Genomic DNA, 22,143 nt, shown 5'->3' with positions numbered 1-22,143 from the left:
AATAAAATCTGCCAGGATTTCCCTGGAAAAAGAGCTCTGGGAAGGTCCCAACCTGCAGGGGCTGAGGGAGGGACAAGGATAAACCCAGGGGGTTTTGGGGGGGTTTCAGCTCAGGGTTTGCCTTTGCTCACTTCACTGGGCCTGGCTTTATGTAACTTTATTAGCAATATACTGAGGGAATGTGTTTCTTCCCCATTTTCCAGCTGTTCTGATCCTGCTCTTGGATCTCCTGGTCCTTTCTGCCCAGGAGGGACAAACCAGTGCTCAGGGAAAAGCTGGATTTGTGTCCATCAGTCTTTAATCTTGGATTTGAAGGCTTTTCCTTTCCTGTTTGACACACTATGACTTTCTTCCCATGGGAAAAAGGCAAGTCAGGGAGCTCTGGGCTGTCATTCCGTGTTCCAGGGGATTTTTGATTACACCAAGGTCCACTGATTAAAGCTTTGCTCATTAACTTCATTTTCCCTCTCAGGGCGTGGTTTCCTCATCAGTCGTGGCCTTTTCCCAGGACTCACCTTTTGAGGTGTTCCCTGGGAGCTTTGGGGACAATTGTGGAGTCATGGAATGGTTTGGGTGGGAAGGGACTTTGAAGCCCATCCAGTGCCTGGGATTAAACCCCCTTTTTCCTTGGGTAATAATGTTTCCCATTCCCTGGGATTAAACCTCCTTTTCCTTGGGCAATAATGTTTCCCATTCCCTGGGATTAAACCTCCTTTTCCTTGGGTAATAATGTTTCCCATTCCTTGGGCAAAAATGATTCCCGTTCCCTGGGATTAAACCCCCTTTTTCCTTGGGCAGAAATGATTCCCAGTCCCATGGGCAGGGACACCTTTCACTAGCCCAGGTTACTCCAAGCCCTGTCCAGCCTGGCCTTGGACACTTCCAGGGGCAGCCACAGCTTCTCTGGGAAATTCATTCCAGCCCCTCCTCACCCTCCCATCCAGGAATTCCTTCCCAATATCCCATCTAACCCTCTGGCAGTGGAAGCCATTCCCTGTGTCCTGTCCCTCCATGCCTTGTCCCCAGTCCCTCTCCAGCTCTCCTGGAGCCCCTTTAGGCCCTGCCAGGGGCTCTCAGCTCTCCCTGGAGCCTTCTCTTCTCCAGGAGAACATTCCCAGCTCTCCCAGCCTGGCTCCAGAGCAGAGGGGCTCCAGCCCTGGGATGCAGTTCCCACATTCCCAGTATCCAGCAGCTGTTCAGCTACAGAAGCCTCTGAAATCCCAGCAATAAATTGCTGCAGAGGTGTTGGGAGAGGAGAACATCCAAGCCTTCCTTGTGCAGATTAGGACTTGTGTCCTTGTTTCCCTGAAAGAAAAATAGATGTCAAACATGGAGCCATTTTTTTGGGAAGTCAGTTTTATGGACAACTTCTCAGTGCCAAAAAAACCCCATCATTTCCCTGTGGAAAGGAGACATTTTTGCCCTTTCTTGTGCTTCCTGACCCCTGGGTCTTGTATTGAGCTCACAGGAGCTGGGGAGTGTTTGCTGCATTCAAGGTGTGCTGAGAAGGTGCCTCTTCCTCCCTGAGAATCCCCTACGGTTCACCCGGGGAAGATATTTTATCCTTTTGAGCCTGATGATGAGAAATCCCCTATTTCAGCCGTTCCTGGGACATCCATTAATTTTCCTGTGCTCCACAAAGGGGACAAGTTCCAGCTGGCTGATGTCACCACACTCCTGGTGGCTCTCCTTACTCCCAGAGGATGGAGAGACATCTCAGGCTGTTCCTCAGGGATAGGTGCTCGTCCCTCCCTGCTCCAAGCAGCTTTTTTTTTCCTACTCATCCCACCAGAGTGATGGTATTTTGGGATTATTTCCAGCAGGGGTGATGCTGTCGTTGAGGAATGGCAGGAATTCCCGTGGTGCTGCCTTGTCTTCTCCTTGAGACCCCCCAGCTGGCTTGAACTGGGTCATGGATTCACATGGAGACGTTTGCACATCCCTGGAGGATTGGAAGGCCTGGGAAAAATCAATGTTTTAGAGGAGAAATTCCTTCTGATGCTGAAATCTGGAACCAGCCTGGTTCCAAAGCTGATCTGTATTCCAAAGCTGTATTCCAGGGCTGCCAGTGGTGCTTCTGGACACCCCTCATTTGAAAAGGAATAGGAAACAGGGAAATGAATTCCCCATTTGTTGTTCAGCCCCAGCACCTCCAACATGCTCGCCTGACTTGTAATGCTGAGCAGGGCAAGATCTTCCCCTTCAAAGTGCTTTGAAACCACATTTAATCTTGACTAAACTCATCCCCCTGGTTGGATGGACCCTCATGGATCGAGCTGGATCCTCCTTCCCGAGCTGGAAGTTCACATTCCAGGATTTCATGGGATCACAGAGACCAGCACCTGCTCTGGGACAGGGGGGACACGAAGCTCATCCTCTTCAGGATACTCCCAGTTCTGCACTTGCTCAGGCCTTTAGGGGCAGGTTTAGGCACAGCTTTGTGGGAAGGGAGGTGACATTAACAGGTTGATTCACAGATTTTTAGCTATTGAGTGATTTGTGTCTCACGAAACCCCCGTGCAAACAAACGTCCCCCTTTTTGGGCATAAACACAACACCTCGACCCGTCATGTTTGAATTTCCACCTGATCCTGACACAGTTAAAACTAGAACCTGACACCAGGAGCTGCCTGTGAGGCCGGGCCTTGGTGTAAAGCCCAGCCTTTGCTTCCTGCACACTCTGAACCTCAGCGGAGCTGCTTCAGCTCATCAGCAACAAATAAACCCCCAAGGCTGGGCTGCCAAGGGGGCAAAGTGGGATCAGTCAGCAATAAATCAGTCCTAAGGAAGTATTTGGAGGAGCTGAGCAGGATGAAGAGCTGGCAGGAGGAGATTTTATAGGTGTGACAGAGAAGCCTAAAGGAAAGCACCTTCAAAATCTAGGTTTGCTTGGTTTTGCTCCGTTTTCCCCATAGGGGAAGAGGATTGTTTGGCTCTGTATTGCAGAAACGTGATATCCACCAGGAAAGCAATGGAGCAGTGAGGTGGCACAGCCTGGCAGGGCTGGTTTGTGCTGCCCAGCTCACTTGGAAAAGCAGCAGTGGGGGGACAGAGGCAGTGCCGAGGTTCTCCGGGTGATGCTGCGCCGGAATCTTCTGGTTGGTTGGGATGTGTCGTGGTGGGGCAAAGGGGGCAGCGGGGATTTAAGAGACTGTGAATTTGGGAACAGTTTCAGAACAAGGAGTGAGTGGGGTTTAGATCCAGCTGGTGGGATCACTGAGGCTGAAAGAGCCCTTGGAGATCATGGAGTCCAACCATGGAGTCCATGCCAAGGCCACCACTGACCATGTCCCCAAGTGCCACATCCACAGGGCTCGGAAATCCCTCCAGGGGTGGGGACAACCCTTTCCATGGAGAAGTTTTCCCCAGTATCCAACCTGACCCTCCCCTGGCCCAGCCTGAGGCCGTTTCCCCTTGGCCTGTCCCTTGTTCCCTGGCAGCAGAGCCCGACCCCCCCCGGCTCCCCCCTCCTGGCAGGGACTTGCAGAGCCAGAAGGTCCCCCCTGAGCCTCCTTTGCTCCAGGATGAGCCCCCCCAGCTCCCTCAGCCCCTCCTGCTGCTCCAGCCCCTTCCCAGCTCCCTTCCCTTCCCTGCACACGCTCCAGCCCCTCCAGGTCTCTCCTGTCTGAGGGGCCCAGAACTGCCCCCGGGATTCCAGGATTTCTCCAATCGATCAGGACTTAAAACTGGGATTTTCCCGCAGGCTCTCGCTCCCCCTCGTGCCTGCGCGGGGCTCTTGCAGCCTCTCAGCTCGAATTCATCCCGTTTCCCTGTTCTTCCAACATTCCGGCTTTGAGGGCTGGCTCGTTCCCGTCCCTCTGTCAGGGAATCGTGCCCAACTTTTCAGCAGGAAGGGCAATCCGTGTTTTTTTGAGTATTCCAACAGCAATTGCTAATTCTTGCTCTCCAGTCAGGGCTTTAGTCCTGCTCAGCCTTTGGTTACGGAAAACTTTATATTTACTGAGGTTTGAACCGTTCTTTGCTCTGAAACACATTTATTTTTTAGTGATAAACATTATTTGAGTCAAGGATGTTGGAAACCACCATCCACAGGCAACTGAATATTGGGGAGCACCAGGAAGGTTTTGTTCCCCTGGGTTTTCACTGTGTCTTCACCTCTGACATGAAGGGATCACGTTAAAGAAGGAGAAAACAAGTCCTTGTTTCCTCATTCTTTCCTTATTTCCTCATTCTGAGCTAAAACTTCCTGAAGGACTGACCCCATGGAAGGGACCCACCCTGGAGCAAATCTGTTCCTGAAGGAGTGACACTGTGGAAAAAAGGGACCCTTGCTGGACCAGGCAATTCCTGAAGAGTTACCCCTTGGAAAAAAGAGACCCTCACTGGACCAGGCAATTTTTGAAGGAGTGACCCCATGGAAAAATGGGACCCTTGCTGGACCAGGCAATTCCTGAAGGAGTGACCTCATGGAAAAAAGGGACCCTCACTAGAGCAGTTCCTGAAAAACTGCAGTCCATGGGAAGGACTCACCTCAGGGATTTTCCAACCATAGTGATTCCATGATTCCACGTTCTGCGCCGGGACAGGGATGTGAGTGCTCTGGAAAACCCTTTGCTGGCTCCATGGGAACATGTGTTCTGTGCAAAACCCATACAGCTGTTTCTTCCCTGGCACAGATTAAGCTCAAGATTGCTTGGAGCTGGGAATGGGGTGGTCTGGAGCTGGGAATGGGGTGGTCTGGAGCTGGGAATGGGGTGGTCTGAAGGCAGCACTGACCAGAAGCTCCTTTCAGTCTGGAAGGGTGAATTTACCAGCAGCAGGAAAATATCCCCCCAAAATATAACCAGGTGCCAGCCTTTCCCCCGGAGCAGGGGGATTCCCAAGGGGGAACAGCAGGGAATGCTGCCAGCCCCTGCCTGGGCTTCACCCCGGTCGCTCCGCGGCTGGGAATGCTGATGGAATTCCAAAGTGGGCTCAGAAAGCTGCTCGTTGATTCCCGAGGGTGGAATTTTGAGAGTTTCGGTGGAGTTGAAGCCTCAGCTCGAGCGTCCAGCGCTACAAAGAGCAGGATTTGGTTCGTGTCCCGGTCCGGGATGTTGTGGAGCTGCCGGGTGTGGAATGCTGCCCTTGCAGGGGCAGGAGATCCCTTGGGCAATCGCTGGGTCTCCAAAATCTTCCCTTCTGTGCTCTTCGCCTCCCGAGTGCGCTCAGCAGAGGGAGCTGCAGCCCCGCCAGCCGCTCCATCCCGGCTTTTCCCCGGGATCGGGCTGGAATGCCGGGCGTTCTTACACATCCAGCTCCTTCCGCGCTCGGCCACGGGATTGGGAAATTCAGGATCCACCGGGAGCTGAGCGTCCCTCGGCTCTCGAGGTGTCCACGTGCAGTTCGGATTGAGGCAGCAGGACCTTGGGACGGTGCCAGGTACAACCCTCGTTGCAGGAGACCTCCGGGTCTAAATCCAGGGATACCTCTGGGATCCGTCGGGATATCAGCGCGTCAGCAGGCGATGGGTGGGCGTCTCCTCCACACCACGGGGAGCCTGCTCTTGGCTCAGGGGTTGAGCAGAGCTGAGCTCGATGGGAAATCCCAGCTGTGAAAACGGGCTGGATCTGAGCATTTCCCCGGAGCGGGATTTTGGTGGGAATGAGGGACCGAGCTGCCCTCGAAGGCTCGGCTGACGAGGCTGGATCATCAAGGAGACCTCGGCTGGGAGAAGATCTGCCCCTGAAGCCCCACTGAGCAGCTCTGGGGGGCGCTTGGCTGGTGCATCCCTCTGCATCCCACTGCATCCCGAAATGGGAGCCTGAGGGATTCACCTCGGGAGATGTGGGACAGCGGCGCCGGCGCCTCCGCTTTCCACCTGCCCGAGTGGATGGTGAGTTATTGACCTTCCCATTCCAACCAGCACCCAGCCATGGAGGGGGCTCCATTCCTGGAGGGAGCTTTAGGTCTCCATGTTGGGCTTAGCTGGAATGAGGGTCGTTAAAGTCGGAGATTAACGAGCTCATTGAAAATGGCCGAACGACGGGGGGCTGGTGCCCCCAGGTCACCCCATCCTGCAGATCTGTTAACAATTAATTTTTGTAATGATTTTGGAGCCAGTGGGGAAGAGGAGTGGGAGAAACCTCCTTGTGTCCTGGGAGACTTGGAATTCCCTCAGCAGCCGCTTCGGTTTGGATCATCAGCTCAGGTTCTGCTGCCACGAAACCTCTAAAACTCGGAGCTGCCCCTCGGGGCACCGTGGTGGGTCAGGGGTTTAGAATCCACGGCAGCAGGCACTAAAATACACTTTTCCCTGCTTCTCTGGTGGAAAGAATTCCCAAAGCAGCTGGAGATACAATGACATTGCCCCAAAAACCCAGTGATGCTCAGGGACAGGAGGTTTTGTGCCGGGTTGGCTCCGCGTGTCCCCCGGGGGTCTGTCGGTGTCGCGGGGTCCAGAAACACTCCTGGTGCTCCAGAAGGGCTGAAATTCCAGCTCAATATTCGTTGTCTCTTCCCAGATTCCCGCTCACATCTCCGGCTTCTGGTTTGGGAGTCGTTCCTCCTGGTAGTTCTTCTAAAAATAAGTGGATTATTGTAATAAAAAGTTGGAAATCTGGTGCTGCTATGAGGGGATTTGATATTTATCTACAAATAACGTCCATGCATTGGGTTCAAATGTCATTATTCCCCTTTAATATCCAACTTTTTGTATCCCACTATCCCTTTCTTAAGATTTGTGGATTTTGTTGTCGTAAAATTCCATTTTATTGTCCTGCTCCTCACTCATTTTTAATAGAGAATGATCCTTTCAGCCTTCCCCCAAATGATATCAAATTATATAATATTATATAATTATATAATATGTTTTTATATATTAATATATGTTATATATAAATTATATCATATTTATATTATATATATTTATATGATATATATATTTATATGATATAATTTATTGTATTCATATGGGGAATTAATTTGGCACTTTAAGGGTTATCAGTGACAAACTTTTGCAATTCATCTGCTGTTTCAGATGTGGATTTTTAACTGCAAAGGTGTGGAGTTCTCCTTAAAAACAAGCAACAAACCTCCCCCTACAGATCCATCCCCCTCTCTCATTTTCTCCATTATGGATTTAGTGCCTCTGGGATCAGAACCAAATGACAAAAACTTTATTTAAATAGACTGGGGTTTTTTTTTTCCTCATGGCCTCAGTAATTGCCTTTCCCAGTGCAGTTTTATGATTTTATGGATGGTTAAAGCTGCTGTGGCACCAAATCCATCTCCAGAGGGCCCAGGGTTATGTCCTCCAGGGATGTTTTTAATCAGGATTTTTAACTTGCCTGATTTGCATTTTATGTGCTTTCTCGGGTCAGTGTGGGAGTGAACGGCCACAGTTCAAGAAATAATTAGGCCTGGGCCTTAAAATGCTCATTATCTTTAAGGTCATTACTTCAATGAGCCTTTTAGGTCTTAATGTTCTTGCCAAGGTCCTTCCTTTGCCTCAGTTCACCTCTTGTAATTAAATATTGGAGAATGCGTTGTCAGGGAACGGCGGTGACGCCTTCGCACGGCTCCTTGGAAAAGCAGCAGGTTAAAGTGGGAGTTTTCCCACATTCTGGAACTCTGATGGTCAGGAGGTCTGGGATCTGCAGCGGGTCAGCTCTGGGTTCGCAGAGCTGGGATAAAGTCATGGAATCCCCGGATCATTTGGGTTGGAAAAGCCCTCCGGGCCCGTGGAGTCCAACCCTTCCCCAGCACTGACCCGTGTCCCCAAGGGCCACGTCCACAGGGCTTGGAAATCCCTCCAGGAATGGGGGCTCCACCCCTGCCCTGTGCCAGGGCTGGGCAGCCCTTTCCAGGCAGGAATTTTCCCTGGTATCCAATCCAGTCAGGGAAGGGCTCCCGTGTCCTCCCATGAGGAAGGACTCTCATGGGCCAGGAATTCCTCACCCCTCATCCCACTGGAGGATGGGCTCCAAAGGAGGGGAAATTCCGAATTTTCAAAGCTTCTGGGAATTCTGCAGCGTGTGGGGCAGGAACAACTTTTGGCTTTGTATCTGGGGAAGGTTTCAGGGTGTGTCATGGGGGGATGGTTTAATGAGCTCTAATTGCACAGTCTAATAATCGTTAGACAGGGAACAGCAGAGGTGTTCATTTTGCTGTGGCCTTTTCCTTTTTCCCCAAAAAACCCCAGGTGCTTTAGGGAAGCTTGTGCTGCTGGGCAGTGTGGTGGGAAGGAGCTGTGAGATCCCATGGGATGCTGGCTGAGGATGGGATCTGGGAGTGCTGCAGGTGCTGCCCAGGCTGGTGATGACTCAGCAGGTGTTTCCCATCTCCAGCTGCTGAGATCCCACATTTTTTCCGGTATAAAACACACCTGAGCCATCACTGCAAGTTGAGGAAGTGTGGGAATAGCCCTTGTTGTGGGGCTGTGCCCCACAGAGCTGGGATGGATTGAGGGATCTGCTCCACAGCTGAAGGAGGAGGTTTCTCTCCTCCTTGTCCTTCCTTTGTCCCCAGTGGAATTTCCTGCTTTAGGTATTTGCTGTTTTCTTTTTTTTTTTTTTAAGGATTTCTCCTCCCTGCTCCCACCAGTTCCAGCAGCAGGGATGGCCCCATGCTCTTGCTATGCCTTGGATTTAAGTGCTGCTGTTTGTTACCATGGAAGGGGCTCTGTCAGGGAATGCCAAGGTGTGCCATCCCTGGAAGTGTCCAAGTGTTGGATGGGGCTTGGGACAACCTGGGACAGTGGAAGGTGTCCCTGCCCATGTCAGGGGGTGGAACTGGGTGATCTTTAAGGCTCCTTCCAAACAATTCCATCATTCCATGATCCAGCACTGGTGTGGTGCCTCCAGGAATCAGTGATTTGACTTCCCAACGCTCCTGGAAATCCCTCTGGCCCAGGTGGGTGGCTCCTCGTTCCTGTCCTTTCTGTCCCAAGCCCTGCAGGTAAAACCACCTTTAACCTGCACATTCCCAAAGGGAAGATGCCAAAGGGTTAAAGGGGTGTGTTAATCCTGGAATTGGTCTCCGTGTGACCTTTTGCCTGGAGAACTTGGAATCTGAAGCACTTGGAGCTCTGGGGGAAGCTTTGGCTCGGTGAGCAGCGCCGTCAGGATTCCACATTAATTCCCTGTGAAACCAGGGAATGAGTGGCTTTGGACAGCCCTTCCCTTGGAGTGCTGAGGTCTGGGAGGTGGACTGGGAAAGCAGAAGCTGTTGGAGCTGAGGGATGCAGCTCCTTCCCAGCACAGAGAGGGTTTGGCACCGCTGAGCCCACGGAGGGAGCCGGGCTCTGCCAACCCCTCTCCAGTTTCCCAGGGACAAGGGAGCAGGAGATGAAGTATCTGCTTGGCAGCAGCTCTGGAGCAAACCAGCTTTCCCTCCATGAATAGGGATGAGAGGGCAGCAGGAGGAGGGTTGGGCTGGGAGCTGCCATCCCTGGGCTCCGGTGGGACACCGGGATGATCCTGTGGGTCCCCTCAGCTCTGGACACGCAGCTGGGGAATCATTTCTCCTCCAGCCTTTACCCTCCTTTATTTGAAAATTGAGTAAATTCATTTTATTTCTCGGCATCAGCAACAGATGAGATGTTTTTCCCACTAGGAAAAGAGTTCCCAGGAATTTGGTGGCCAAGCAGTGGCAGTTCTTGGAGATCACCTTCTCCTCCTGCTGTTCCATCCATGAGTAGATGGATTTTAACTCGCTCCATAACCTGCTCTTTCTTTCCCAAGTTTATTTCAGGTGGATTTGGAAGCTGGAGAGCTTGTGCCCCCTTAATCCCACAGAAAACTCTTGTTTTCTCCCTTGTTTCCTTAAAAAACCCAAATATCCGTGGCTAAGAATCAATTTAAAACGCTCTGACTACAAAAACAATTTACTGGGTTTGAACACGGTTCTCCCTGGTTTTGTCTGGTTGGCCCAGACTGACACAGGAATTGCAGAAGATTCCTGAGTGGAGGTGAAGGAAAGAACTTTTATTTTTAGAGAATATTTATTTATTTTTAGAGATAGAGGGTTTTTTAATTTTAGTGTCTTGATCTCAGCTGAAAAAAAGGCTTTTTTTTTTTTTTTTTTTTTTTTTGTCCAGGAAAAGCCTTTTGATTTCAGTGTTTTGATGTGACAACCTACTGGGAAAGTAGTTGGGCTTTGGTGGTACCATCAGGATGGGCTTTGTACCCCCTTAAAGAGCTTTTAACCAATTTACTGAAATGTCTCCCTTGAGATTTTGCAGGAAAAGGGTCACCAATAATAGTCAAAATTAAAAATTTCCCTTGACAATACCACATTGACCTTAGTGTCAGTTGAAGCAGGTGGTGCTGATCCCAGCTTCACATTCCCTGATGCTTCCACACTGGAAATATTCCATATTTCTGTTTTTCAGTTATTCTATAACTGAGGAATTCTGGGAGGGGATTTTCCCCCCACAAAGCAGGTGTTGCTTTCCTAGAGCCTGGGAATTCTTATCCTTTTAGTAGATTCCTTGAAATTTGCCAGGGAGGTGGAAAATGCCATCCTGGCACGTCCTGCTCTGCAGGAACTCTTTGGAGGAGCCCCTTGGAATCAGTTTTCCCTGGCAAGTGTGTTCCATCCTCTGGACAAGTGTGGCAGTTGTTGAGGAGCAAGATTAGGTCAGATCAGTGGTAAATCAGCTGTAAATCAGGTGTTTGGGATCCTAAATGGAGCTGGGGGAGCTTTGGTGTCACAGTCAGTCAGAAGTGGTGTTGAGGTCAATCCATGATGCCCCAGCACTTCCCAGCTCCCTCTCCTTTGGAAGCAGATCATGGAATCATGGAATGGTTTGGGTTGGAAGGGGCCTTAAAGCCCATCCAGGGCCACCCAGGACACCCAGGGTGTCCCTGCCCAAGCCACCCCTGCCATGGGCAGGGACACCTTCCACTCTCCCAGGTTGCTCCAACCTGGCCTTGGACACTTCCAGGGATCCAGGGGCAGCCACAGCTTCTCTGGGCAGGATGCTGAGGTTCTTTATGGGGGTTGTCCTTGGTACCTTGTCAGGGACAAAAATCTCTGGATAACAACTCCAGCCACTCAGTTAAAGGAATTGTCCTGCAGCGGGTCTGCTCCATCCACAGCCCTTTTCCTGCTGCAGTAGGAACCTGCAAGGTGGGAAGAGACCAGATATAAGAAAGAAATAATGGGGAAAAGGAGGGTGGGGAGGCCCTGGCACAGGTTGCTCAGAGAAGCTGTGGCTGCCCCTGGATCCCTGGAAGTGTCCAAGGCCAGGTTGGAGCAACCTGGGCCAGTGGAAGGTGTCCCTGCCCATGGCAGGGGTGGGAGTGGATGGGCTTTAAGGTCCCTTCCAACCCAACCCATTCCATGGTCCTAAAAGGAAAGGTCTGGCATGGGAACAGCGGGATGGGAGTGGGAGTGTGGAGTGGGAGTGTGGACCCTTCCAAGGACAAACTGTGCACTTGCAGCCGTGGGGGGCAGAGCGAGGACCCACACAATTAAAAACCACTTTGCCACGTACCAAATGCCTGCGTTGTTTTAGTTGCTCATTAGTTAATTTTCTTCTAATGAGGCTCCATTAACGAAACCATCTGACATTGGGGGGGGGGGAAGAAAACGGAGGGGGGGGAGAACCCGAGTTAAAAGAGCTTAATTAGCAAGTTAATTATAGCGAGCAGGGGACTGTTCTGGTTACATAAATAAGGCATTGTTATGCACACACAAGCCAGGCCACGTTCAAACCGGCCGCCAACTGTCTGGAGGTCGGGAACCGCTGTAATTCCCCGCGGAACACAAGCGGGGCTTGTTTGCCGGGACGCCTCATTAAGTCTTGGGGTCCTTCCCTGCCAAAGGGGGAAAAAAAAAAAAGAGGGAGTCTGAAAATGCCAGCGGTTCCTCCCCTCCCTCCCTCCCTCCCTGTGCCTCCACCCCGCAGCTGAAAGCAGAGCGGGATGGGGAGGTATAAATGGGGGGGCATTCCCGGCTCCGGAGGGACCGGAGAGCGGGGCCGGCGGGGACACGGCCATGCCCAACAAGAAGAAGTACAATGTCAACGGGGACTCGGGGATCAAAGCCCAGGTGAGGGCACTCTTCAGCACCAGGACTGCGTTTTTCTATTTGTGGTTTTTCCTCTCTTTTTCCTTCTCCTTTCCTTGCTGTTCCCCCCCACCCCGGTCGCTCGTTTCTGGAGCCGACTGCTCGGGGAAAATCCCGATCTCTGGAGAATTTCTTTCCATTTTCTCTTGGGAGCAGGTTTCAGTGATGGAGTTGAGCCAAACACATGTCTCTGGGGTTGTTCCTCGGAGCACTGCAATGGAGGAGGAGATGGGGTTGAGAGCAGGGAGATTCTCCAAGAAAACCTTGGATGCCGGGGGTGGTTTTTCTCGGTGAAGGAGCACAGTTTTGTGGCAGGAGCCCTGGGTGGAAGTGAGACCTGGCTCATTTGAAATGTGGTGAGCACACACCTGATCTTAGGAGTCATTGGCCTTGCACATCTGGCAGGAAGGTTTTCCAGCTTGATTTGGTTTTTCCTGCTGGAAGTTGAAAGCAGCGGCGCCTTGGGAGCAGGTTGGGCTCCTAAATCCGAGGAGCTGCAGCTCTCAGAGGCTTCAGAGCTTCTCCTTGGAGCTCCAGCCTGTGCAGGGGTGGCTGTTGCCTTCAGGGGTGTTTTGGTGTGAGCTGGATGAGCTCAGGCTGGAACCAAATCACTGTTCTCATCCATCCCCATCTCGGATGTCCCCCGTTCCCGGCGCGTTGTGCTGTCTTGCCTCGTGGGATTGCTTGGGATTTGAGCAGCCTGGTCTAGTGGAAGATGTCCCTGCCCATGGCAGGGGGCTGGAACTAGATGATCTTTAATATCCCTTCCAACCCAAGCCATTCCATGATTCTATGGAATTCCAGCAGCCCTTCTTGCCCGCTCCCTCTGTTGCTCAAAGGATGTTGGTCGACACAAGGTAAAAGCAGATCTGAGCCTTGGCCTGGCCCCTTCCCAACATTTTCCTTTCCTGGAGCTTCCTTCAGCCTCTTGGGGGGTCGGTTCCTTGCTCAGGTAAAACTAAACCCATCTTGTAGTTTAAAGGGTTTAAACCCTGAAGGGGGTGGAGGGCAGGGCTTATTATAAAGTCTAGTTCTGGTTCTGCCTGGTGTGGTTCAGGACTGACTTTGCTTAGGCTCCTACTTGGTTTTGGATGTGGAAGGGCTCAGAGAGCTCCAGGTTACCAATGTTGGTGCATTGCCTGGAACAGTCACATTGAGTGTCCTTGAAGGGAAATGTTAATTCCAGCACAAATTATTCCCCCTTGGTTGGAATCCCAGCCCATCCCAGCGTCGTTTCACACCGACAACTTGATGCTTTGATGGAGCTGCTCAGCCGTGGGGGGGGATTTGTTTTAAATCAATGGAATAAAAAGGGGACAAAAAAAAAAAAAAGGATGTTATTTCAGGCCAGCAGCTTCTTAGAGAAGGCACATAAAGGTGTGTGTGTGCAAAGCCCCCGTCCCGCCGGGCTGGGGGTGTTAATCCTCCTTGGGGCTCTGGCTGGAACATGAGTTTGTCCTGGTTTTTTCCCCTCCCATGTGTGTTTCCTGATCCGATGTCATTCTGTTGGTTGGTTTAAGATTAGCAGGGAAAAAACCTCCCAGGTGCTGCTGCAAATCCTCTCCCAGCTCCTTCCCCTCCCCTCTCCTCCCAGCTCAAGTGCTGCCACTTAAACCACTGAGCTGGAGTTGGAATTCCCAGAACAGGGTCCAGTTCCTTCTGCTGAAATGACTCCTTGAAACAACTGCAGAACTTCTCAGGAAACCCCGAGGGGCTCGTTAATAGACCCAAGTTAATGGGTTTCAGTAATTTGGAGATGTAAATATTTGACTCTTGCTGCACCAGAACGAGTCAGTTCATGGTCAGAGCAAAGTCCAAGGGACTGGAAGTCGTGATTCCAATTTCCCTGAGATTTAACGGGAATCGTGGATGTAGTGGGGGCATCAAGGGTTGGCTCAGGAAGGGATGAGCACCAGGAGTGGAAATATCTCCTCAAACTCTAAGTTTTAGGGTATGTTTGGATACGACCCAGTAGCCACATACAGAGAAAACTGGAAGAGGGTGGGTTTAGATGGAATACTGGGAAGGAATTCCTGGCTGGGAGGGTGGGGAGGCCCTGGCACAGGTTGCCCAGAGAAGCTGTGGCTGCCCCTGGATCCCTGGAAGTGTCCAAGGCCAGGTTGGAGCCACCTGGGAGAGTGGAAGGTGTCCCTGCCCATGGCAGGGGTGGCACTGGATGAGGTTTAAGGTTTTTCCAACCCAAACCATTCCAGGATTCCATGAATTAAAAGGGATGTTGAGGTATCTGATGCTCGTGAAGCCCCGTGGAGTTGGTGCTGATGTGAGCAGGGAAGAGTGAAGACAGGTCCAACCCAAGGTGCACATCAGGGACACAGGAGGGCTGAGTCTCTACTCTAAAATCCCCAAAATCACCTGTAAGAGCAGATATTTGGCTCGTGGGAAAACCTGGATTTGAGGAAATAAAGGAATACTGATTGCTTGTTCCTCTTTGCTGTTCTTGTCAACCAAAGGCTGGAGGAAAACCAAGCCCAGAGAAAAAAATTCCTCTGTGAATACCAGGGTTAAATGTAATTTCCCTGTTAAAAAATGGGAAATTTGCTTATCCCTTCTGTCCTGGTGTGCTTGGAGCAGATCAGCTTGGCTGGCTTAAATATTTATCTCTTGTGCTCAGGGTCTTGGGGGAATCTGAAATCTTCATTCCTTGGTGGTGACAGAGATGGAAACAGGTTTTAACTCTTCACTGAGCAAAACACCACCAAATATTGGTGTTAATCCATTGCTGCAGCTCCTTGTGGACGTTCCTGGGAAATCCAGCTCTCCAGCCTGGAGAATTGCTTGGATTTAATGGCTTATCCAGAATTCCTTGATTTGTCTGGTGAAGTCGTGTGCTCTTAAATACAATATTATTAAATACTTGTATTCTCCAACGGGGTGGGTTGGAGTGACATCTCTAATCCCTGCTGGAGGGCCTGGAATTAAACAAAAGAGGGAATTTAATGCGTCCTGTCCCCATCAAACAACAGGAACTGTGGTTCAGCCCAGAGCTGGGATGGTGTCGGTGTCTGCTCGAGGCTCTGGCTTCCTGGGGTTAATCATCTGCCACTGGGTGTTTCGGGTCTGACTCAGCTCCCTGGTTTCTCCCCACAGATCCAGTTTGCCGACCAAAAGCAGGAGTTCAACAAGCGCCCGTCCAAGATCGGCCGCCGCTCCCTGTCCCGCTCCATCTCGCAGTCCTCCACGGACAGCTACAGCTCAGGTGAGGGGGGCAGCTCTCCAGCCTCTACACACCCCAGGGTTTGTCCTGGCTTTCCCTCAGGGACCTCCCAGATCTGCTGGGGGGTCGGTACTGTGGGAGGGGAGGCGTGGAAAGAGGGTTGTTGCTTTTTTTTCCTCGTCCTCGCGTGTGGTTGGATGGAAAATCAAGTCATTCTGATGCTCTTAACGCTTCCCATCTCTCCTTGTAGCCCTCGTGTGCAGTTCCTGCTGCCTTCCCTCCTCTCTCCTCCTTCCTTTTCCTTCCAGGCTCAGCAAAACAACATTTCTCCATTCTGTTCATGCTTCCTTTCCTGTTCTTGAACAAATCCACGTGGATCCCGCTGTAGGTTTGGACTTACCTGTTGCACGTGGGATTGGAGTCTTTGAAAGAGCAGTGAGGACCTTTGAGGGCCCTTTTGAAGGTGTTTTTCCTGCTGGAGTCTGAGCAGTGAATCTCTCTGGATGTGTTTTTGGGATATTTGGCAGGTCACAGCGGGTTTGAGGAGAGCCTGGGTAGCTATTGGGTAGTTTCATGGAAACCTGGAATGGTTTGGCTTGGAAGGGACCTGAAAGATCATCCCATTCCAAGCCAGGGACACCTTCCACTATCCCAGGTTGCTCCAAACCTCATCCAACCCAGTGAGAGGTTTAAAGCTCTGGTTTTATTAAGTGTAAAAGCCTCTGGAAACTCAACATCCAGCTCCTGGCTGATGGCTCAGAGACACTGCCACAGACCTGGCTGGTGGCCAGAGCTCCTCCTGAACTCCTGCATGGAAACCCTCCTTCGTGTTTCTCCGCTCATCTCCCTGGTCCTGAGGGTATTGGAGATGAGGGGACAGGACCATGCTGTCCTTTCCAGAGGGAGGCACCAGCCCAGGCTCTGTTCCCACTTTGGAATCCACAGCTCCATCCAATCCCTGAGCACCAGGGAGTGTTTTGTGACTGTTGTTTTTGAAGAACTTGTTGTTCTGCTTGGCCTGGCCCGTGTCATCGTGTTCTCTCCTGGTTCACAGCTGGAAGAGCCTGGAATATCTTTGTGGGATTCCCCAGTGCTCCTTGCAGTCACCATCTCCTGCTAAAGCATTGGAAGTGTCAATTAATGAGCTTGTGGGAATACTGAATTTCCCTCCTCCTGGAAGCAGGAGGTTGGCACTTGGGATGGAAGACTTCAGTTCCCAGGGTGGCTGCAGGATGGAGGGACAAATCCCATTGGAACATCTTGATCTTTGTTGTTCCCCTTCTCAGACTGAACAGTAACACAGCCTGAACAACCCGTTAAGTTCTCCTGGGATGGGAAAAAGCTGGAAAAGAAGAAGGATGAGGAGAAGAGAGGTGATGATGGAGGGGAAGAGTCACAGAATTGTTTAGGTTGGAAAAGCCCTCGGAGACATCGAGTCCAAACATCCCCCAGCACTGCCAAGGCCACCACTGACCCACGTCCCCAAGTGCCACATCCACAGGGCTTGGAAATCCCTCCAGGGATGGGGACTCCACCACTGTGCCAGGGCTGGACAGCCCTTTCCAGGAAGGAATTTTCCCCAATATCCAACCTGACCCTCCCCTGGCCCAGCCTGAGGCCGTTCCCCCTTGGCCTGGTCCTTGTTCCCTGGCAGCAGAGCCCGACCCCCCCCGGCTCCCCCCTCCTGGCAGGGACTTGCAGAGCCAGAAGGTCCCCCCTGAGCCTCCTTTGTTCCAGGATGAGCCCCCCCAGCTCCCTCAGCCCCTCCTGCTGCTCCAGACCCTTCCCAGCTCCCTTCCCTTCCCTGGACGCCCACGAAGTGCAGGGAGGTCTCAAGGTTTGGAGGTGATGGGCATGAGGGAAAACCTGACCCTAAACAAAGCAGCTCTTCCCTGAGACCTTCTGGGAAGGCAGTTTTCCAGCATCCTGGTCCAAAATTCCAGGGCAGTGCCAGTGCTGTTGCAGTGATGCAAGGATGGGTGTGCAAACAGCTGTGGGTTCTTGCTCTTCCTGCCCATCAAAACTGGAATAATGAGGGTGGGGAGACCCTGGGATAGCTTTCCCAGAGAAGCTGTGGCTGCCCCTGGATCCCTGGAAGTGTCCAAGGCCAGGTTGGAGCAACCTGGGCTCGTGGGAAGTGTCCCTGCCCATGGCAGGGGGATGAAACAACGGGATCTTTAAGCTCCTTTCGAATCCAAACCATTCCATGATTCTGTGACAAACCAGCAGAGACACTGTGGAACGTGAAAACGTCACCTCTCAGTTGCTGTGAAGTCCAAGGAATGACAAAACCAATGGTGCTGATCCCCCTCTTCCCATTAGAATTCCAAGTCTCTTTCCCGGATCTGCCACGAGCCGCCGTTTTTCTGTGATTGTTCCACTTCATTTAAAGGGACTGATTTTTCTCACTGGGGAAATTAATTGTTTTCTGCCCCGTTTGGGAGCGATTTATTCGCCCCAGGACACACTCGGGTGTTTTATCAACATCTGCTGCTGCCAGCCAGGGAAGGGCACCGAGCTGGGAGCTCTGCTCTGGAGTCCAGGGGGTGTTTGGGTCAATTTTACTTAAATTTTACCTCAATTTCACAAACTGTCCTTTCCCTTTCTGCCAAATTCAGATCATTATCTGCTCCAGCAGAGATTTGGGGGGATCAGGTGGTTTGCAGGAGCCCAGCTTTGAATGCTCAGACACTCAGCAGTGTGTGTGACACACCATGTCCACGTTCTGTGGGGGGGATTGGAACAGGAATAGCTGGGATTCAAGGCCCCTGCCTTCACCCTCGTGCTGCTGCAGAACTTTGGGAAGGCTGTATAGAGAAGCAGCCAGGTTTGTCTTTATTTGGGCTGTGACAGGGGCAGGTTGCCCCTTTTTTGCCCTAAATTTTGGCCAGTTTTAGCAGCTCTGAGTGGACCCTCACCTGAAATATTAGCAAAGCTGAACTTGACTGAGTTTAGGCTCTGACCTGAGTTTAGGATTTGGAGTCCCCAGCCTGTCTGGGCAGAGATACAAACACATAATGCAAATAATATAATTTATATTAAAATGCTCCACAACTCTGCAGAATTGCCAACCCCAGGCAGGGAGTTTTCATTAATCAACTTTTGGGTGAGTTGAGATGATAATTAGGAGGCTGCCTATCCATCAGCTAATTGGATATTTCCAGGTGACAGGAATCCTTTCCTTTCTGTGTTTGTTTTTAATTTGACAGAAAAGCAGAGGCAAAACTGACTGTTACAAATTATTATGCTGTTCTATTACACTAATGATATTCATTTAATTGCCATAGTTCTGTAAACACTTTTATATATTATATGTATTTAGCAGTAAAGAACAATCTGCACAAGAAAATCTGGCCACTCTAGGCAGGGTTGTTTGTTTTTTTTGTGTTTTTTTGGTTTTTTTTTTTGATAAAAAAATTGCTTTCAGCCCCCAGAACCAAAAATGGCTGGTTTTAAAGAAACCTCCACCCAGATTAACTGTCTTCAAGGAAATAATCCTCCTTGAACTAATTAATCCTCCCTTCTGGAGTCCTTGCTGTCCGAGAGTTTGGTTTTATATAAGGTGCCCTTTTGTTATTAATCCGGGCTCCTGGGCCTGCAGGGTTGTGAACACCCTGAATTCGGGGCTCCAGTGGGGGGTTTGCAGGGTTGGACTTGCCTTTCACACCCCGCTGAGGATGGAGCCTTCCCAGAGGAATTCCAGCAATGCCTAATTCCCCCCGTAAGCGGCTCAGGATCCGTGTGGGTCTCGGGGAGCCTGGTGCTCCGACAGAACCCCACTAAGCTTTTTTTCCTTGGCATCATCCAAGTGCTTCACAGGAGCCAGAAGGGACAGGAACCACCTTGTTGGGTCCTGCAGGAAAGACAAACCCACGGCCGGGGTGGGGTGGAGGGTTTAACTCCTTGGTTTGGGGTTTTTTTTGGGGTGGAAATGCCACCAGAGCCGTTCTGGGCAGAGGGAGGTTTTCTTTGCTCCAATTCCTCTGCAGGGGCTGTCAGAATCAGTCACAACTTCAGGTCTGGATGCCCCTGGAAAGCTCCCTGGGAGCTCTGGAGGGTGGTGGAGACCACGGGTTCAACCATCTCCCCGTGACAGTGTAAGAACCCCTCACCCTTCCTGCTGCCTAATTCCTGACAGGGGTAGAAATGGGGAATCTGTCCTGAGCACTGGGGAGAACAAATCCCTTGGGTTGTAGAGCATTCCCTCCTGGAAACTGTGCCTGTGGTGCTAGGGAGGACAGAGGCCTCGTCAGGGTGTGGGGTGTCCATCATCTGGAGCCATCCATGACACTGGCCAACATCCAAGGCTGTCATGGATCGGGCTGTTCCACCATGGAGAAACTCCTCTGGAACAGATAATGTGGTGTCATGGATTGGGCTGTTCCACCATGGAGAAACTCCTCTGGAACAGATAATATGATGTCATGGATTGGGCTGTTCCACCACAGAGATTCTCCTCTGGAACAGATATGATGTCATGGATCAGGCTGTTCTGCCATGGAGATCCTCCTCTGGAATAGATAATATATCTTGGATTGGGCTGTTCCAGCACAGAGATCCTCCTGTGGAACAGATAATATGATGTCATGGATTGGGCTGTTCCACCACAGAGATTCTCCTCTGGAACAGATAATGTGATGTCATGGTTTGGGCTGTTCCACCACGGAGACCCTCCTCTGGAACAGACCGTTTGGTGCCATGGATAAGGCTGTCCAAGCAAGGAGATCCTCTTGTGGAACACTGAGTTGGACGACAGGTCTTGGGTTCATTTTACAAGTTCCACGTGATCTGGGGAGTAAAGGCTTGGAGTAAAACTTCCAGGCAGTTTAATAGGGAATGAGGGAATGAGGCTTTTGAGTTGGGTCGTGGGAAGGTCCTTTGGAAAGGGAAGAGGAGCAGTGGTTTCTGGTTCATCACGTTGCTCTGACTGCTGGTGCCTGTCCTAAAAGATGGAAGAGGTTTGGTTTCCCACGGTAGGGACATATTCCAGGGGAAAACATGGCACAAATAATCTCCTCAGCTGATCCCAAGTGGAAGCAGAAGTGGTGGTTAATTCATCGTGACTCAGACTGAAAATGGATGTGATTTTATATAAGCACACGTGATTTTTGTCATCAAAAAAAATGGGAAGGGGGATTTCTAATTCCATGAAGGGCTTTTCCATGCACCTCCACATGTCTGCCATAGTCCAGTTCCATAACCAGGAGTTTGGAGGGCACTGATAGGAAAGGAAGACAGTTTTTGACACATCCACACCCCATCTTAAACCTGCAGCTTAATCTGATTCCGTGTGACCATGATCCATGTGTGATCAGGTGATCCGTGGCTCTCTAACCCATTCCTGAAGTCCCCCAGGGATGGAGAGCCACCACCTCTGGGGCCAGTCCATGCCAGTGTTGTGCCATCCTCCCAAGGAAGGAGTTTCTTCCTCATGAGTTTCCTTGTGGTCCTCCCAAGCAGCAGCTCCTGGTCCTCACTGAGGAGCATCCAAACTGAGCAAATCCAAGGACTGGGAATGCCACCACACCTGGATAATCATCAGCTCACAGCCTTCACCAGGATGCTGTTTGGAATGGAACAGGGCCTTGTGTCTGTGCTGCCTTAAATTACAACTTGGGAAGGACTTGAAACAGTCCTGGGTGGTTTTGGTGGCTCCCTTAGAGCTGTAAAGGCTTGAATTTTGGGAAGAGAGATGGGAGAAGGCCGCGGAGATGGGCCCGTGGAGGACATGGGCAGTGTTAATTACCTCTGGTGTGGTGTTGAAGTAGGAGGAGATAAGAGTGAGGAATTCACCCCAGGTAAAACTGCCTGGGGAGATGGTCCCTGTGGGAGAAGGGCAGATCCCAGCTGAGGACGGAGGGAGGTGGCACCTGCACATGGAGAAACACATCCATGGCCACGCTCAGCCGTGGATCATCCACAGGTGCTTTGGCCCCAGGGAATGTCTTGTCCTGTTTCTGACCTCTTTTCCCCCCTCCAGCTGCCTCCTACACGGACAGCTCCGACGATGAGACCTCCCCCCGGGACAAGCAGCAGAAGAATTCCAAAGGCAGCAGCGATTTCTGCGTGAAGAACATCAAACAGGCCGAGTTCGGGCGCCGGGAGATCGAGATCGCTGAGCAAGGTACGTGGGGCACCTCCCTCCAGCTCCACCTCGTCCTGGGTCATCTTTTGGGGTCCTTCCTTCCCCCAGATCCCCTTCTGAGGCTCGGTGTGTTGGTGATTTCCCGATGCCTGTCAGAGATGGGAGAGCTTTGGTGGGGTGTTGTGGGATGGGAGAGGAGTTACGGGGTTGTGCCGAGGAGCTCCAACCAAACAACTCCTTGAAGGGCTGTTCTACAGTCCAACATGTTTTGTTAAAATCGGTAGAGAAGATGAAATCCATCAAATAAATTTGAGCTTGATTATCTCCAGAAGTCCATAGCAAAGGGTTTAGGAAGCTGGAGGGACACAGGAAAAGAGGGGCTGGGCAGGAAGTCCCAAGTTCTCCTCAGTCTGAAGCAGATTTTCCTCCAACCTCACTTGGGAACTTGCAGGTAGAAATTTGAACATGGGATGGTGCTTCATCCGAGATAGCAGGGAGAAAATCCAGAGGGATATTGGGTCCTTTTCACTTATTTGGGCTTGCTCACAAGGCTTTGGCCTCTTTGGAAGCTGCCCCAGCTGTACAAGTTCATGGGAACACCAGCCAGTGGGGCAGGGAGTGATGCTGCTGTTTGTCCTTGTTCCTCATCCCTCTTTCCATCACATTCATGGGCCTGTTTTCCCTTCTCCCTGCAGAAATGCCCGCGCTGATGGCTCTGAGGAAGAGAGCTCAGGGGGAGAAGCCGCTGGCGGGGGCCAAGATCGTGGGCTGCACACACATCACGGCCCAGACCGCGGTGAGGGCCGGCCCCAAACCCCACACGGGGCTGGGCCACTGCTGAGCCCCTGCAACAGCCCCCAGGGGGTCC

At 51.3% G+C, this 22,143-nt stretch overlaps 1 protein-coding gene across 4 annotated transcripts in view; it reads left to right on the top strand.

Moving 5' to 3' along the window:
* The window catches only part of AHCYL2 (adenosylhomocysteinase like 2), a 132,630-nt gene that overhangs the window by 38,102 nt on the left and 72,385 nt on the right, over positions 1 to 22,143 (top strand). For 2 of the 4 annotated variants that reach the window (XM_064656829.1, XM_064656828.1), the window contains exons 2-4: positions 15,124 to 15,232; positions 21,171 to 21,314; positions 21,971 to 22,071. In XM_064656829.1, the coding sequence (XP_064512899.1) occupies positions 15,124 to 15,232; positions 21,171 to 21,314; positions 21,971 to 22,071 (354 nt within the window). Of the gene's footprint in view, positions 1 to 11,852; positions 11,998 to 15,123; positions 15,233 to 19,836; positions 19,947 to 21,170; positions 21,315 to 21,970; positions 22,072 to 22,143 lie in introns of those variants that run through there. The other 2 variants (XM_064656830.1, XM_064656832.1) reach the window with 2 other exon arrangements.

Source organism: Pseudopipra pipra, chromosome 5 (assembly GCF_036250125.1).
Source record: "Pseudopipra pipra isolate bDixPip1 chromosome 5, bDixPip1.hap1, whole genome shotgun sequence".
In the NCBI taxonomy this organism is placed as follows: Eukaryota; Metazoa; Chordata; class Aves; order Passeriformes; family Pipridae; genus Pseudopipra; species Pseudopipra pipra.
Note: the sequence above shows the minus strand (reverse complement) of the source record. Positions and strands in the feature narration are given on the sequence as shown.